Source organism: Callithrix jacchus, chromosome 13 (genome assembly GCF_049354715.1).
Source record: "Callithrix jacchus isolate 240 chromosome 13, calJac240_pri, whole genome shotgun sequence".
NCBI lineage: Eukaryota > Metazoa > Chordata > Mammalia > Primates > Cebidae > Callithrix > Callithrix jacchus.
In genome coordinates this window covers 105,513,435-105,530,396 of record NC_133514.1, presented here as the reverse complement: position 1 = coordinate 105,530,396, position 16,962 = coordinate 105,513,435, and the positions used below count along the sequence as shown (strand labels likewise).

The 16,962-nt window shown below is 39.6% G+C and overlaps 1 protein-coding gene across 6 annotated transcripts in view; it reads right to left on the bottom strand.

Moving 5' to 3' along the window:
- Window positions 1–16,962, bottom strand: part of ZCCHC2 (zinc finger CCHC-type containing 2) — a 75,666-nt gene that overhangs the window by 52,047 nt on the left and 6,657 nt on the right. For 5 of the 6 annotated variants that reach the window (XR_013525939.1, XR_013525940.1, XR_013525941.1 and 2 more), the window contains exons 2-4: window positions 6,411–6,522; window positions 3,454–3,530; window positions 1,181–1,252 (exon numbers count right to left, since the gene is read on the bottom strand). Coding sequence is in view for 2 of the 6 variants with exons in the window: in XM_008979921.3 (XP_008978169.2) it covers window positions 1,181–1,252; window positions 3,454–3,530; window positions 6,411–6,522 (261 nt within the window). In the remaining 4 variants the exon portion in view is untranslated. The remainder of the gene's footprint in view (window positions 1–1,180; window positions 1,253–3,453; window positions 3,531–6,410; window positions 6,523–16,962) is intronic. The other variant, XM_017963529.4, reaches the window with a different exon arrangement.

The window sequence follows — 16,962 nt, the reverse complement described above, 5'->3', positions numbered from 1 at the left end:
TGAGAGAGGCTACTTTATAATAAACCACAGGAAAATGGAACTATTCAAGTTATTCCTGGTTCTACTTCATTCAGAGGGACTAACAAGAAACCCAGTGGAATTAACTCTTCGACAGTCTTCCTCAAAGAACCAGCATCTAGTGTGGTGTTCAAAGCTCTACAAGGTGATGAATAAAATAAGTCTCTCATAGGTTTAAGAATGATCTGAAAAGAATATACTTATAGTGACAAGCAGACAACCTAAAACCAGCACTAGCCTCAAAATGTCTTATGTTATATGTTTAATAACCACTTATACCCAAAACTTAGTAACTGAGTTGGGAATGTTTTGTTTCTAAACTTTCTGCTTTATCTCCCTACTAAATTTTAAAACATTTGCTTATTGAGAATAATTTATCAATCATTTATACCTATTCTCTCCTTTTGATATTTATTTCTACCTATTCACACTTTTCAATAAAATCAGATTAATATAAAAGAAACAGGTGATGGTTTGAACCAAATGATCTAAGATACCTTTCACCTCTGGCAGGTCTGTAGAAGATGTTTCTACTACCTTCTTATTATCAGTAGTAGTTTGGAGATTCTATCACATGAGGGATGAGGTGGGGAGGAGCTGGAACTCAAAGAAGGAAGAAATGGGAGAAATATTTCAGGGAAGTGTACAGCTGAACAGTTGTGAAGTCTGAGAACTCCCACCAAGCAGAAGCAAGCCTCATCTGGTCCAGCAGACGCATTCTCTACTAAGAAGTCCCTTTGCAAACAGCCACCAATGATGCACACCTCTGCAGGGAACTAGGAATCGGGTTCCTTTCTTTTTTCTCAAATAGAGATAAGGTGTCACTATGTTGCCCAGGCTGGTCTTGAACTCCTGGACTTAAACAAACCTCCCGCCTTGGCCTCCCAAAGTGCTGGGATCACAGGTGTGTGCCACCACACCCGGCCTCCACTTTTTTTTTTTTTTAATGTAGAAATTCCTTCATCATTTCTTTATGTTGGAATGTCAGGTAAGAAAACATGTTTAGAATAACATGACATTGTCTACAGCTAATGTTCATTTAGAGTTCTGAGCCAACATTTATCTCTATGTTTTCATTTTCCTGGTGTTTTTTTGATGTTGAGGTTTCTGGATTCTGTATATTATATAAAAATCATTTTAACAACAAAATCTATACTTTTACCTTCAGTAGAAATTCCTGTAGTTCTTGGTGGGTTTTTGTTACTGTTGTGACTGAAAGATCAGACCAATTTACCTGATTTAAAAAAAACACACATGTTATATGGTTATTCCTTAGGCAGGAACCGGCTAGAAAAAGCCATGTGCAAAAACAAAGGGCCGTACTTAAATTTTACTAAGATTAACAATTAGAAATAAAAAGTTAATCTGGCATTGTCATAATTTCAAAATTAGTAAAATTATCTGCACATTGACATATGCTACTCAAAAAAGTTCTAATAACTCTTTCAAAATGGCACTTTTTAAAAGCTATCTGAAAATGTGACTATGTTTAATAATTTTTCAGAAAGGGGATATATGTTATTTTCTATGAACTTACAGAACTCTAAAATGACACTGTGACAGTACAGATCTTTGCCATTCAAAAGATAAAAATTCTATGTCCTGAAACTTATTAAATATACACCCTTAAGAGAAATAACTAGAGTTTACTGCCTTCTTTGGCAGTACCATTTCGTATTTTTATGGAATTTGTGATTAATGAAGAGATTTCATCTTTATCTCAATCTTTAAAATTCTATTAAGACGCAATGATTACTTCCATTTTGAGATAGAGAAACTTAAGTTCAAACAGGTTAGGTTACTGAGGTGTGACCCTAAGTAAGGGCAAGAGTCAGAACTGACATCCGTTGTGCTACCCCACCCGCTACCTCATCGATGCTTTTTATCCAGTGGACTCAATTGTGGCCCCCTAATAATTTCTACCCTATAATTATTTGAGCTAAATAAATATTTGCACTATGCTACTATCTAGGCCTTATCAACTTATAAATAATCAGATACTTAAAGATACATATGACATTTTATCTACAACTTTAAAATTAATATCTTTAATAACTGGCACATTTCTTAAGTGATTTTTAAGTATTCAAATGTTTGCTGAGCAGCTACTTGAATAGGGCACTGCTCTGACTCTTTTAGGAGATGCAGAAATGGACAAGACAGTTAAGTCTCTGCTGACTGAGTTCACAAGCTAGTGCAGGAGACAGATCAAAGCAAGAGAATATATAAGAATTTCCATCAGTGATCAGTGCTTTGAAGAAACCACACAGGGCATGGTACAAGAACGGGGAGATGCATATGAGCTGGGGTGTCAAGAAGGATCTCTGAGGAAGGAGCTTTAGAGCCCAAGTGGCCTGTTCTCGGTCTAGGGGGATCAGGGAAGGGTATTTCAGGTGAGAGGACAGTAGAGCCTTCAGGACGGCAGGCTGTGAGCTCTAACAGCAAAAGGGGCCAGCCTGACCCAGCATGGAGAGCAAAGAGTGAGATGCATGCCATGATAAGACACCAGGATATAAGGGCTGAAATCCTGCAAACTGAGGATCTTTCTCCCTCAAAGCAAAGCTGGAGTTCTGAATTCATTCAACAAGCAAGTCTGACATGGTGGGATGGTTGAGGATTGAGGATGAAGATTCCTGCTCTCCATGAGAATATCTACTGGACAGATCTGTGAAAGGTATATACCATGAATGAAGGAGAAAACATTCTGGTGGAGGGTCAAAAATAACTCCTTAAGAGAGGTACAGCCAAAACTTAGCAAGCAATGCCTTTGGAGGGGAACTGGAGTGAGGATGGACAAAAACGTGGTGTGGTTCCACCTGGCTTCAGGGTGTGTGCCATCCAAACTGAGGAGAAAGAGCTGTAGCCCAAGCAGGTAGAAGTAAGGAAGATGTGGACAAGGAGTCCCCATTACAGCTGACGGGCAAAAAGGAGACATGGAAAGACTTGTCTGGGAGCATAGAATCGGAGCTGGGCTCTATAGCTAATCCCAGCTGTGGGAAGGACAGGCAACAAAAGCAATCACGGGTAAGAAGACAGGGCAACGAAGTGTGGATAAGAATGTCAGAGAACAAAGAGGAGGAGGAAAATGCCAGGAAAACAATGCCAGAAAGACAATGCCTGTGATCTTGATTTAAAAAACAATGGCACGAAAGCCTTACTTTTATTTTTTTAAAGGTATCTCTTACATCTTAATTGTGTCCCTAAATCTAAGGCTTTTATTTCTTTTTAATAAAATAGCCAGGGTTATTTTAATGTGCTGCAACTTCAAAAAAGCTTGGTAAACCATGCAGTAGTATGTGATGAAAAACAGTACATTCTCTTAATTAAAACAAACATAAATGCCTTTCCCCTTAAATTAGCAAACCTGCCACAAGCTTTTCCAAAGATCATTGAGCATAGCATGTGAGGTATCTTTTGTAGGGGGAAATGGCTTACTTTGAAAGTGTACTCCCAGTATTTGTCAGCTCTTTTTCTCTGGACTCCTTTCAACATTATCTTCTCAATGTGTACGGCTGAAAGAAAAAAACACATGCTGACTTGCGCTACAAGGACTACAGACACATGTCAGTTACCTAAAGTAACCCTAAAAGTTGAAAAGTGCTTAACAATTAAGCTTGACTGGCCTTAAATCATGAAATTAAAAAATAAAAAAAAATTAAAAACCAGAAGCATAGCAGTGTGCCCCTGCCCATGAAATAATTTTTTTCTATACCCATATAACATGCTGAGTATTTAAGTAATTTCAAACACTCTGCTAACACCAAAGATTTTAAGGATAAAAATAAAAGGTACCTGCAATTAAGATATTTTTCCAAATGATAATCTTCCAAATGGTTATTCACATGATCACAAATATGGTATTTTAAGATCAACTAAATATGGCTCATTCAATTATTTATACATAGTAGGTATAAACTAGAAAATATCTAGTTTTATATCTAATTTTTAAAAAAAATGACTCAAATACCAAGCTGATAAAAATTTCTAATTGGAAATTTTAAAATCACTCTTCTCAAATGTAATCCTCAATATCATATAACGGTAAATAAAAATTGAACATTATAATAAAGTTCATTGTGGCGAAATTTTTTCACAATTTATTACAAGGATAAAATAGTAAATATAAATTATATTAAACTCCAAAACACCCTGAATTGAACTAGATAAACAGTTTATTCATGAAGTAAGCAAATGTTTAAATTCCCCAACTATCCATTTTGCAACCCCTTTAGTAAAAGTTCCACCTTAGGAAATAAATCAATTTCAAAAGAGCCAATCTACTAAGTGTACTACAAGGATTTAAAGAGACTGCTGCTCAGGGTATAAACAGAAGAAACCATACTTTCAGGATAATGAGGGAGGTGATATCAAAGGCTGATAATGACTATGTTAACGGTTGCAGGGAAGAGGTTAGGAAAGTAACTCAGCAGAATGGGGGGTGCACTGTTGGATTCAGGAGAGCTGGAGATGGAGGAGAAAAGGGGCATTCATTTATTTTGCTTTAGAGGAAGAAGATAAAATAGACAAAGTGGAATACACAAAGTGACAAAAGCATAGAGGAAGAGTAAGACTGTTAAAAGCCCACAGAAGGTGGGCAATGAGAAGGCATGAAACATAAGACACAGAAATACACAGGGGAAGAGACATTTATAATAAACAAAAGAGATAACGTTACCAGTATTTTTTATCAACTTTCCAAATATATAGGGTTTGGTCACCTGCTTGTGGGCCAATTTCCCCTTTGTGGGCCAGAAAGAAAGGAAAATCTCAAAAAGCCAGGCAAGAACCTATAACTCCTCAGAACTGTGCAACAGTATGAAAGCCAAAGTGGGGATGAGAGGGTAAGCCGTTTCCAAAAGCTGTTACATTAAATTACTTAAATAAAAATCTTCTGAACTAATCTTATATTCAGAAATAAAGCAGCTGTAGTTCTGCAAATCACTGGGCTCAAGGAAAGGGGATCTCGGGTTGTTTGGTCAGAACCCAGTTTCACTTAGCAGAAAAAGCCACTATGACATTACAGGGTATGGGAATATAGCTTCGGCGACAATTTCAAGTTCTGTCTGGTGCTACCTATGGGAATCATGGTAAGAGAAGACAAGAGTAGGTGGTGAGGAATCGCCACAATGAAAGTGCCCCCAACCCTCACAAACTTAAACTAAAAAGCATGTACTACACAAACTTTTTAAGTAGGAGTATAAGAAAAATCATCTACAGTACCACCTTTACAGTTAATTGTTAGCATTTTTTTTTTCTGAGATAGAGTTTTGCTCTTTGTTGCCCCAGCTGGAATACAGTGGCATGATCTCGGCTCACTGCAACCTGTCTCCAGGGTTCAGGCAATTCTCCTATCTCAGCCTCCCAAGTAGACCATGTTGGCCAAGCTGGTCTTGAACTCCTGACCTCAGGTGATCTGCCCGCCTCGGCCTCCCAAAGTGCTGGGATTACAGGTGTGAGTTACCATACCCAGTCAATTGTTAGCATTTTGAGATACTCTCTATGTTCTTCTAAAATATTTTTATTATAAAAAAAGGACCTTCACTGTAAAACCAACTCCACTTTAGGTTATTCATATGTTCAATGAGCTTAGCTGAAGCAGTCTATGATTAAAGTAGTTTAGCTGGAAAGATAGGAGTACTGTGATAGTCTTGAATAGAAGTGGTCATTATATAAACACTTAAGTTCAACATTAAACATTCAGACCTATTTTTCCTTTGTGAGGAAAAATGTATTACAGAAACAAGATTATTACTGGAAAAAAAGGAGACATAATGACATATATTTAAAATTGTTATAACTGAGTGTGAAGCTTATCATATATCCTTGGCTCTTTTAAAGCCCAGATGGCAGACTACATTTTCCATTTCAGTTTCTCTCCCAACACAGGTTAATGGCTCCCCAAATACAAAGAGAAAAGAATATCTGAATTCATTCCTTTTCAGATAGCAATGTCCTTCCATGCTCTCATTCCAGCCCTCTTAAAAACTGCACTCTTGCAGGAAGAATAGACTTATAAGTAACTTATTTACTCTTACATAGAACTTGGATAAAAAGTTACTTTTTCAGTAGACACTGAGCTCAATTCTAGGAATAAAGCACTACACTAAATATTCTGGGAGCTCTCTGGCCTTCAGAAGCATGCAACCAGGTTTAAGATCCAGTCAAGACAAGGGACTACGGAGCAGAACGAGTGGGTGCATGCTGCAAAAAGCAGGGTTGTGGTGCAGAGGCACCCAGCGTGAGGATGGCAGAATTCGGAGGACTGGCTCTTGAGTGAAGCCTAGGACCAGCAGGACTCTCTACTTCCAAAAGGAGAGTAAAAAGTTTACAGTTAATCAGTGTACAGAGTACCCTGTAATCCTCTGATGCTTACAAAAAATAGAGCATACTACCTTCTCGCTGAGCTCTGTGAGGTGCCAGGGTAAGTCCATCCTGAGGTATTGGGGCTCGCTCTATTAAACTGCTCTCGTTGTTCTGCATGTAATCACCATGAGTAGAGTTGTTCTAGATGAGAAAGAGAGAGACATGTTAATTTAGACCACGGACTAAATCCCAGATATAGGTCTTCCTGTTTTACTAATAACCATTTTAGTGGCAATTTTTAGAGATCCAATAGGTGACTGCACACTATGGGCATGAAGGCACAGTGTCAGAACTGAAAGCAGAAGACTAGCTTTCTATTAATTATCAACTGTCCTAGCTTTCTTAGGACACATAAAATTGCTTAATACTATTCAGAGTTGTCAGTGATGTCAATTCTGAACCAGAATCAAAGGGAACACATAACAACAAATGGTGCCCTTTACACTAAACCCCATAGGCAAGACATGTGTACTTTTTACAAGAATCACTACACGATTTTTATTCATTGTTTGGTTTTATTAACAGTCTAAACAGATGCTTTGTAGAAAAAAATCTTATTAAAGATATCAATACATGCCAAGGATTTCTAAACAAGAATATGTATGGGCAGGGAGTTTACCATTAAAGTTACGTCATCTAGCAGCAACTGGGTGCTCTAAACCTAACTGAGTTTGCTCAGCTCATCACTAGTGAACTGGAGTAACTGACTCCTAGATCTGCTGCTTTGAGTAATACAGGAGATGCCAAACTTACACGCAGCTCACCAGAAATCAAGTACTGTCACGTACAAACTGTTACAACACCATATTGATTAAGAAAAAAAACAAAATAGCCTCATAACAGTTTTTTAATACAACTCGCACCTTATCCCCTCCCTTTATGTTCAAACTCTCAAAACAGTACTCATATCAAAATCACCTTGGTTTTAAGAATCAATTATGATTTTACAAATCTGTAATAAATATATATTAGTATTTTTTTCTGTAAAAAATGAGGCAAACAGAAGACCCTAAGCTCCCCACAAATCTCAATTTAAAAATATTTTGTTCTGCTGTCTAATCACACACCCTGACCTGACGGTAAGTATGAAATCCTCTATTTATGAGAATAGGACATATTATATACTTCTGGGAGCTAAAATTCTGCCTTCTAGTCTGTCTTCTTTTATTTAGAAATGCAAGGAAACAAAGACTGTCTACCTAGAAACATTTAATGAGGAGAGTAAGGACCTCTTAAGTCAACATCTAACTTCTGAAACACTTAGACTGATGGCCTTTACCAATTTTCAATGTTACTGGTTTTTGAAAAATGCAGATATGAATTCTTTTAATAACAAACCCATGCATATCCTAACCCAGACCATATATTTTATTACACATTTACCTATGAGAGATTCTGCTTCTCAAAAATTTTAACATTGCGGTAAACACTTCAAAAAACAAAGAAAATAAAATGCTATATAATCCTCTCAAATAGTTGGGTTAACTGGAAGAAGCTTGGGTGAATAGGTTAACCATTTCTTTCTTTTTTTTTTTTGAGACAGGGTCTCTCTCTGTTCCCAGGCTGGAGTGCACTGGCATAACCATAACTCACTGCAGCTTCAAATTCCCAGCCTCAAGTGATCCTCTCAACTTGGCCTCCCAAAATGCTGGGGTTACAGGTGTGAGCCATTGTACCTGGCCAGTAACCATTTCTTAAAGAGAAATATTTCTCTACATTGCTCATATGTAGCTCACAAATTTAAAACAATAATTTCAAATATAAACGAATGCAAAATATGCAAAAACTGTTTTCATTAGTGAGATGCACAACAAGATACCACTTTATACCCATTAGGATGACTATTATCAAAAAAGTGTTGGGAAGGATGTGGAGAAATGGAACCCTTATGCATTGATGGTAGAAACCAAAATGGTATAGCTACTGTTGACAGGCAGTTCCTCAAAATATTAAACACAGAATTATTTTATGATCCAGCAATTTCACTTCTAAGATATACCCAAAAGAACTGAAAGCAGAAGAAATGCAAACATAACCTGTACATCAGTGTTCATAGCACTTACTCATAATAACCACAAGGTGGAAACAATAACAATCCATTAATAAATGAACAGATAAGCAAAATATGGTGTACACATATGATTATATATGATTCCGCCTTAAAAAGGAAAGCAATTCTGAAACATAACATGATCCAGATGAATCCTGAAGACAGTATGCTAGATGAAATAAGCCAGATACAAAAGAACAAATACAGCATGCTTTCAATCATGTGAGATACCCACAGTAGTCAAGTTCATAAAGGAAGTAGAACAGTCGCTAGGTGTGGTAGCTCATGCCTGTAATCCCAGCACTTTGGGGGGCCAAGGTGGGAGGATCACATAAGGCCAGTAGTTCATGACCAGACTGAACAACATCGCAAGATCCTATCTCTACAAAAGGTTTTTGTTTTTTTTTTTTTAAATTAGCCAGAAGTAGTGATATGCACCTATAGTCCTAGTTACTTGGGAGGTTGAGACGGGAGGATGCTTGGGCCCAGGAGTTTGAGGCTGCAGTGAGCCATGATCATGCCACTGCACTCCAGCCTGGGCAACAGGACAAGACCCTGTATCTAAAACAAACAAACAAAGTACAATAGTAGTTACCAGGGACTGGAGGGAATAGCGTGTTTGCTTTCAATGGGTAGAGAATGTCAGTTTGGGATGATAGTGTCTAGAGACAGTGGTGAAGACTCACGAAAACGGTAATGTACTAATGTTACTGAACTGTACACTCAAAAGGAGATAAAATAAGAATTTTATGCTATATATTTTATGTCACAATAAAAACTAAAAATGGAAATGATTACACTGCTTCCAAAACATTGAACTGAAGCAACAGTATGAGAGCAGTTTGCTTCATAATCAAAATCACATTTTTGAACTGTAAAGTTAACTTTATAAACCCAATTTAACAACCAAGAAGTAGCCTCCTGTTTAATAACCTAGGGAGAGAAATGAAGTTTGAGTTTCTATCCAAAGTCCTAAGTTCATCAAGCCATGAAATATCTACTAATTAAATGCTTCTATTCCCCTCCAAGTCTCAGCATGTATCAATGCTATAAAATCATATAGACTAAGTTTAGAAGCTGTTACTAAACTCACCCATGAAACGCCTCATGAGCTGGAGATGAGAATTAGGCCGTTCGGCAGCCCCAATGGTGGGCGGCAGCTCGACAATGCTGTCTGCCTTGCCCTCCCTCTTTACTTTCCTTAGGGGGAAGGTAAAATCTGAGAACTCCTGCTTTAATGGAATTATATAAACAGGATGGCACCCACTTTATCTGTTAAGTTCAGATTCCCATAAAAATGCAGCACAGATGAAATGCCAGAATCAGCATTTTACAAAGACTAGTTAGAGGAAAGGGTCAGGATCAAGAGAAAACTGGGGACTTTTTCTCGCTTGAATCAAGAAAGCAGAGTTTAAAGATTCTAAAATTGCTAAAATATGCACAAGCATACAAAGAACCTTAGTACGAGTGCATTCTCCTTTCTTAACTCACCTGAGGCAGAGCTTCTTCTGTCCTATCGCTTGCTCAAGGGCTACTGGTTAGCACAAACCTACATGGCATGTGATTCAGGTGGCCTAGACAGTTTTGCCACAGATGACATGTAGAACCATCACAATTACATACTTAAGATTTCTTAAATGTGGGGGCCTTGTGAAACAGCCAAGTAGCTGGACATCCTAAAAAACTCTTCTCTGAAAACAAACCATTAGAACAAAGGTCATATTTGCCTTTTTATTGTTGCTGTTGTCAACCAAGTTCAAACTGTAGACATGGTTCCTCTAGTCCCTTGACGTAGATTATGAATTTAAAAATCCAAGACATTCCCAATAGTAACAAAGTAGTAAGAGTTTTTTTACTTTTTTAAACCAAATTCACTAACTTCTTCTGAAGTTTTCTCACTTGTCAAATGAGACTCAGAAAAATAACAGCAGTATATAATAATATTCTATCAAGCTTCTGTGGCAGATTAAAGATAGCTAAAAATTATTTATACTCCTCCCACTGCAAAGTGGAATGAGTCCCATTAAAGATAGCTAAAAATTATTTATACTCCTCCCACTGCAAAGTGGAATGAGTCCCCCACCCAGTCGGCCGAGGCCAGCTTCAGAATGTGCTGGCGGTGACACTCGTCTAAGGTTAGGTCCTGGGAAGCCTCGGCCTGGGCCTCTTAGACACTTGGGCTTGGAGTCCTGAGTCACCACATGAGACATGCACTTCTCCTCCTGGTGGCCACACTTGACAGACCCCATGGAAAGAGGAGAGGGGTCTAGAGATGCCACCTGGGTCCCAGCTGTGTCCCAGACACCGCAGAACAAACTCTTCGCTATAGTTATCTGTCTAAATCCCACCCACAAAACTGTGAGAGATGGTAATGAAATGGTCTTTCATTTTTTAAGTCACTAAGTTTGGAAGTAATTTGTTATACAGTTACATGTTTTAAATTCTGTTCTTTAGCCAGTGTTGCAACCAAAGCATACAGTATTATTTAAGCAAGATTCACAAGAAGTCTTGCTTTGCATGTTAGAAGAAGATTCATTATTAGAAACATTACCTAGATGTTAAATTTTATCCATTTTTCTAGAAGAAGGAAGCAGCTAGGGAGAATTTAAGAATGACTTCCTGCCTGTCTCTTTAACAAGAAGATGTGGTAGAAGACGCAGAGGTTGGTCCAATTTCTGCTCAGTCAAATAGCACAACTCAACCCAAAGTAGTGCCTTAAATCACCATACAGCCTCTGAGAAAAGGCGAGCTCTGGGTGGAAGAAACACTGGTAATGTATTAAAACTGTGCTGGAACACAGGTCAGAGCAGCGGAACTGATGAATCAAGGCCCAGAAACAGCACAATATGGACTTCCGCTATGATGGGCTCACTCCCTATGCAACCTCTTGTTTAGTTTAACTAGCAATACCAGTATAAGGCAATTCAGCAAGAGCGTGGCACAACAGCCTGGGCAAAGGCACTCCAGCTACTGAATGGAGGAGGGGACAAACAGTATACGGAATCCATGTATCCGCTCTGACATCACAGTCCACAGATGCGACCTGGCCACAATTACAGTTGTGCAAGTGAAAGGGAACTAGATGGATGGAAATAGCTGAGGCAGGGAAAATCATCACTATCACTTTCTATGGATTTTCTGGGAACTCTACGTGTTTACTGCAAATTGAAAAATTAAAATTTTTGATGTCGTTATCATGTTCAGAGCATTAAACTTGTAGGCTGCAGCATTAGGGAAGATCTAGGAAAATAATCCTGATATGGAAGTCTACTGCGGAGGAAGGAGTGGAATCTTTGAAAGAGAAACCAGAGTAGCAGTTTTTACTTGTGAACCAGCTTTGATGTTTTCCTTGTAAAACTCTTTGTGCTTCTACTATTTCGACCTAAATAACGCCATCTGTTAGTTGATAAAGTGGACTCATAAAAAAATACAGGTTCTGTATTGGATCACAAAATGACAATGGCATGGAATCCTGAGAAAGGCAGGGGTAGCGGCTTCCTAGCCTACACCAATGCTGGGGGTCTCCACCTTTAGCACCAGCATTTGAATTTCTTTTGCCAACCTGCTCTTATTACAGAAGGAAAACATCTTTTAACCCTAGAACTAGGAAGATGATCCAGAAATTGCTACATCCTTAGGCCAACAGCCCCAAATCTTTAAATCTCCATACCAGGGTGTTTTGAGATGTGGTGAAAAGAATGCACGCATGAGTGCACAGGAATCTAGAGAAGCACACCTCTCCAGCCCACATGTGACACTGTCTTTGCCGTCGCAGCCACGCCCCAGGAGAGAAGAGGGAGGAAGGCCAAGAGGTCCTCAGGAAGGATGTGAGCCTGTGCTCTGAAGCTGGAAGGAACTGCCACGCCTTCTAGCACCTGCAGCAGAGCTACCGCTTCACCTCCAGTGCAGAAACACTCTTGGAACTGTGTAGAAATGTGAGCTTATAGAGCCTAAGAAGGATCTATGGCAGTACGTGATTTACTATAGTGTTGCCAAACACTGCATTAGAACTTGTGTTTCATGCCACTAGTTATTAGAGAATGGGCAATTTACCCAAACTAATAAAACTACTCAACACTCAATGCCACAACCTCTTTGTATGAGTGAGGACCTCTTTCTCAAGCAAGTACTCCCAAACATTACAGCACTTGGTTCACATGTGACCATGCCGCCTCCCTTCTAGGACCACTAGTGAATTTCAATCATTTGATACCCAAGACAAAAATCAACTGTACTATGGGAAACTATCCCAATTTAGACATTTCTAACAAGAAACATTAAAATTCCCCAACATTTACATGACAGAGTGTTCACTTCAGTGACCAAAGTTTAGTTAGTTTTTTTTGAGACAGAGTTTCGCTCTTGTTACCCAGGCTGGAGTGCAATGGCGCGATCTCAGCTCACTGTAACCTCTGCTTCCCAGATTCAAGTTATTCTCCTGCCTCAGCCTCCAGAGTAACTGGGATTACAGACATGCACCACCATGCCTGGCTAATTTTTTTTTTTTTTTTAAATCAGAGACAGGGTTTTACCACGTTGGTCAGGCTGGTCTTGAACTCCTGACCTCAGGTGATTTACCCACCTCGGCCTCCCAAAGTGCTGGGTTTACAGGCTTGGGCCACCACACCTGGCCTTGACATACTTAGTCTTAAAACAGTATATCATATTTGTAATTTTCTTTTCTCTTTGGAGACAGTCTCATTCTCTCTCTGGCTGGAGTGCAGTGGTATGATCTCAGCTTACTACAACCTCCGCCTCCCAGGTTCAAGCAATTCTGTCTCAGCCTCTCAAGTAGTTGGAACTACAGGCACCCGCCACCACACCCAGCTAATTTTTATATTTTTAGTAGAGATGAGGTTTCACTATGTTGGCCAGGCTGGTCTCGAACCCCTGACCTCAAGTGTTCTGCCTGTCTTGGCCCCCCAAAGTTCTGAGATTATAGGCGTAAGCCACATGCCCAGCCTGGTATTTTTCAAGCTATATATTTTCCAAGTACAAACACAGGAAACTATGACAGAGCAATTATGGTATATCCAATGCTAACCAAGAAAAGAGGCACAATGCCTGAGCCTTTGGGGAACTTAAATCTCATGTGAAAGGTCAATTTCATTTTATTTATTTATTTATTGAGATGGAGTTTTGCTCTTGTTACCCAGACTGGAGTGCAATGGCGCGATCTCAGCTCACCGCAACCTCCGCCTCCTGGGTTCAAGCAATTCTCCTGCCTCAGCCTCCTGAGTAGCTGGGATTACAGGCGCGTGCCACCATGCTCAGCTAATTTTTGTATTTTTAGTAGAGACGGGGTTTCACCATGTTGACCAGATGGTCTCGATCTCTTGACCTCGTGATCCACCCGCCTCGGCCTCCCAAAGTGCTGGGATTATAGGCGTGAGCCACCGCGCCCAGCCTATTTACTTATTTTTAAGACAGGGTCTCACTCTATTAACCAGGCTGGAGTACAATGGTGTGATCTCAGCTCACTGCAGCCTCCGCCTCCAGGGCTCAAGTGATCCTCCAGGCTGGCTCAAGTGATCTTTCTGGGCTCAACTGATCTTCCTGCCTCAGCCGCCTGAGTAGCTGGGACTACAGACATGCACCACCATGCCTGGTTAATTTTTGTATTTTTCTGTAGAGAAATGGTTTTGCCATGTTGCCCAAGCTGGTCTTGAACTCCTGGGCTCAAGCAATCCACCTGCCTTGGCCTCCCATAGTGCTGTGATTACAGGTATGAGCCAATGCACCTGGCCTGAGAGGTCAATTTTAAATGTTAAAAAGACAAAGAATCACAGTAGAGTACCAAAATTACAGTGATATATGTGCATCTAAAATTCAGTAGCAGCAAATTATCTTTTAAGACTGCCATAGGGACAATTCCAGAAAACATCATACAAGAAACAATGGCATGAGCCCAGCCTGGAATCAAAGGGAGGATATATGAGGAAAGAGTGGAAGGAGGATTTTTGAGTCCAAAGACCTATTAGAGGCCACGTCCATCAGTCACTGAAAGAAAATGTAGCTGATTAATGTTGCTTTAGAAAGGTGTATCTGGCAATAGTATCCAAAGGACGAGAGGTGGGAAGGCTAAAAGCAGGGGAATCAGAAGGCTACTAAAAGTCTAGGCATAAAGTCCCAAAAGAGAATGGTGTCAGGCAAGGATGAGGAAAGTGTGCATTCAGGATGTGATGGGAGAAGATGATCAAGGTCATCAAGCAATTTGGAGTGACTAGAAGCATAATAGTACCACTGAGAGAACTGAGTCTGGAAGATTTTAAAAAAATCAATCCTGTAGTCTTTTTACACAGATTCATGTTAGAGTGACAGCTGACACTCTTTTTATACAGATTCACATTAGAGTGAGAGTAGACACTCAATGAGATACACACTATAAGGGTGCATGCGCACGTACACACACACACACACACACACACACACACACACGCACACCCTTCACTGGCTCCCACTGCAACCTACCGACACCCTATTCTTTTAACATAGACCTCAAGGCCCTCTATAACCCAACCCTATCATGTCTTCAAATGTCTTTCCTCTTTCTTCTCTCCTTCTTTTTCTTTTGAGACAGGGTCTCACTCTGTTGCTCAGGCTGGAATGCAGTGGCACCACCACAGCTCAGGGCAGCCTTGACCTCCCAGGCTCAAGTGATCCTCCCACCTCTTTGAGCCTCCTGAGTAGTTCGAGCCTCCTGAGTAGTTCCAGCCTCCTAAGTAGTTGGGACTACAGGTACTTGCCACCACACCCAGCAATTTTTTAATACTCTTTATAGAGATGGGGTCTTACTCTGTTGTCAGGGTTGGTTTCAAACTCCTAGGCTCAAGCAATCCCTCTGCCTTGATCTCCCAGTGTTAAGATTACAGGCATGAGCCACCATGCCTCACCTAACGTCTATCTACTCATCCACTGCAACCAAATTGTGGTAATCACTCTACGAATACTACATATATCTCACTTTTGTCTACCAAGCATGTTCATATACATTAACACATTCATCCTCACAACAATTACATGAAACAGATAGGAATTATATCCCTACTTTATACTGGACACTCTGGGAAGACTAAATTACTTGCCAAAATGACCTTTTCAAACTATAAATCTGACCTCAAATAAATGACTTCTTAAATGAGCACAAAACACTTCTAATCAGCTAAGGCATTTAGAAAGGAACTAAAGGTCAAATGTTCCCGAGAGCATAGGAAGAACAGAAGGAAATCAACTACCACAGCCCAGCCAGGCTACACCTGTAACATCAACACCCGATTAGGCACTTCCCTTCTAGATTGACTGTTTTCAGAGATAGGAACCCCAGAATGTCAGTGGATGAATGAGGATCTTGTGACAAAGATATCTTTGTAAGAGAAGTACTGTTACACATAGTCGTCCACAACGAAAAACACAGTCAATAAAATTAAAGTTCAGTCTGCCTTCAGAGTAGTACAGGCCTTTTTGCCTCCCTCTTAAAAATAAAAAAAGTTAGCTTAACACTTCTCAAGAGAAAAATACTAAATAAGCTAAAAATTAGCCAATTTAACAGCTTTTATAAAAAAGGTATAAAAATGTTCTTAATTATCCATGGGTTCTAGTCTGTGCTCTGAACAAAGAATCGTGACTTAACAAAAACTGCAAAACAGCTTTAAGTTATAGAATACTTTTCTAGCTAAATGTGAAAACAGGATAAGGATTTAAGTCAATTACAGTTCCATGAGAATTAATAATAATCTAAATCTAAAATATGCATTTTCTCCATTCCCATTCCCAAATCCAACACGAGGAAAATAAAGCTATTTTAATGTTCTATGACTCACAGAATTCCTTCCTTTGGGTTTATCTGTAGAACACTAGATCTTTACAAGTAAGTACTAACAAAAATAAAAGTAACTGCTCCAAATAAACGTGTCTCGAATACCACCTTTTCAATTGCCCGTCCTTCCCGAACATCAATCTATTCACAGGGATGGTAACAGAGAACAATATACAAAACACTCCACTAAAAATACTCTCACTATAGTGAGACTCTGTCACCCCCCCCCCAAAAAAATTCCTGAGAACACTGTGGAAGTTGTGTGTTAGTGGAAAATAAAAATGCACTGAGCCCTAATCTCAGAAAAGAATGCATGTTCAATACAATATGTGAATTATTTTGCATCTTAACTTATTAATACTGTCACCACAACCTCAAAAATTATCCCCATTTTACAGGTAAGACTAGGGGATTTAAGTGGCCTGGGTGACAACTATGACAGAACTAGCGGCGGAGCTGAAACTAAGCCTCCACCCTAGGGCTCCACTAAACATGGCTATCATTCTTCACGGTCTTCTGATAGATAGCCTCTACAACACTCTTCCTGGCCCTCTCTCCACACAAAAAAACTGTTAAGGCAATACCTACACACACACACACACACACACACACACACACGGATGATACATAGATACATACACACTTGTCCCCCAGTATCCATGAGGGATTAGTACCAGAACCTCTCAATACCAAAATCTAAAAGTGTTCCAGTCCA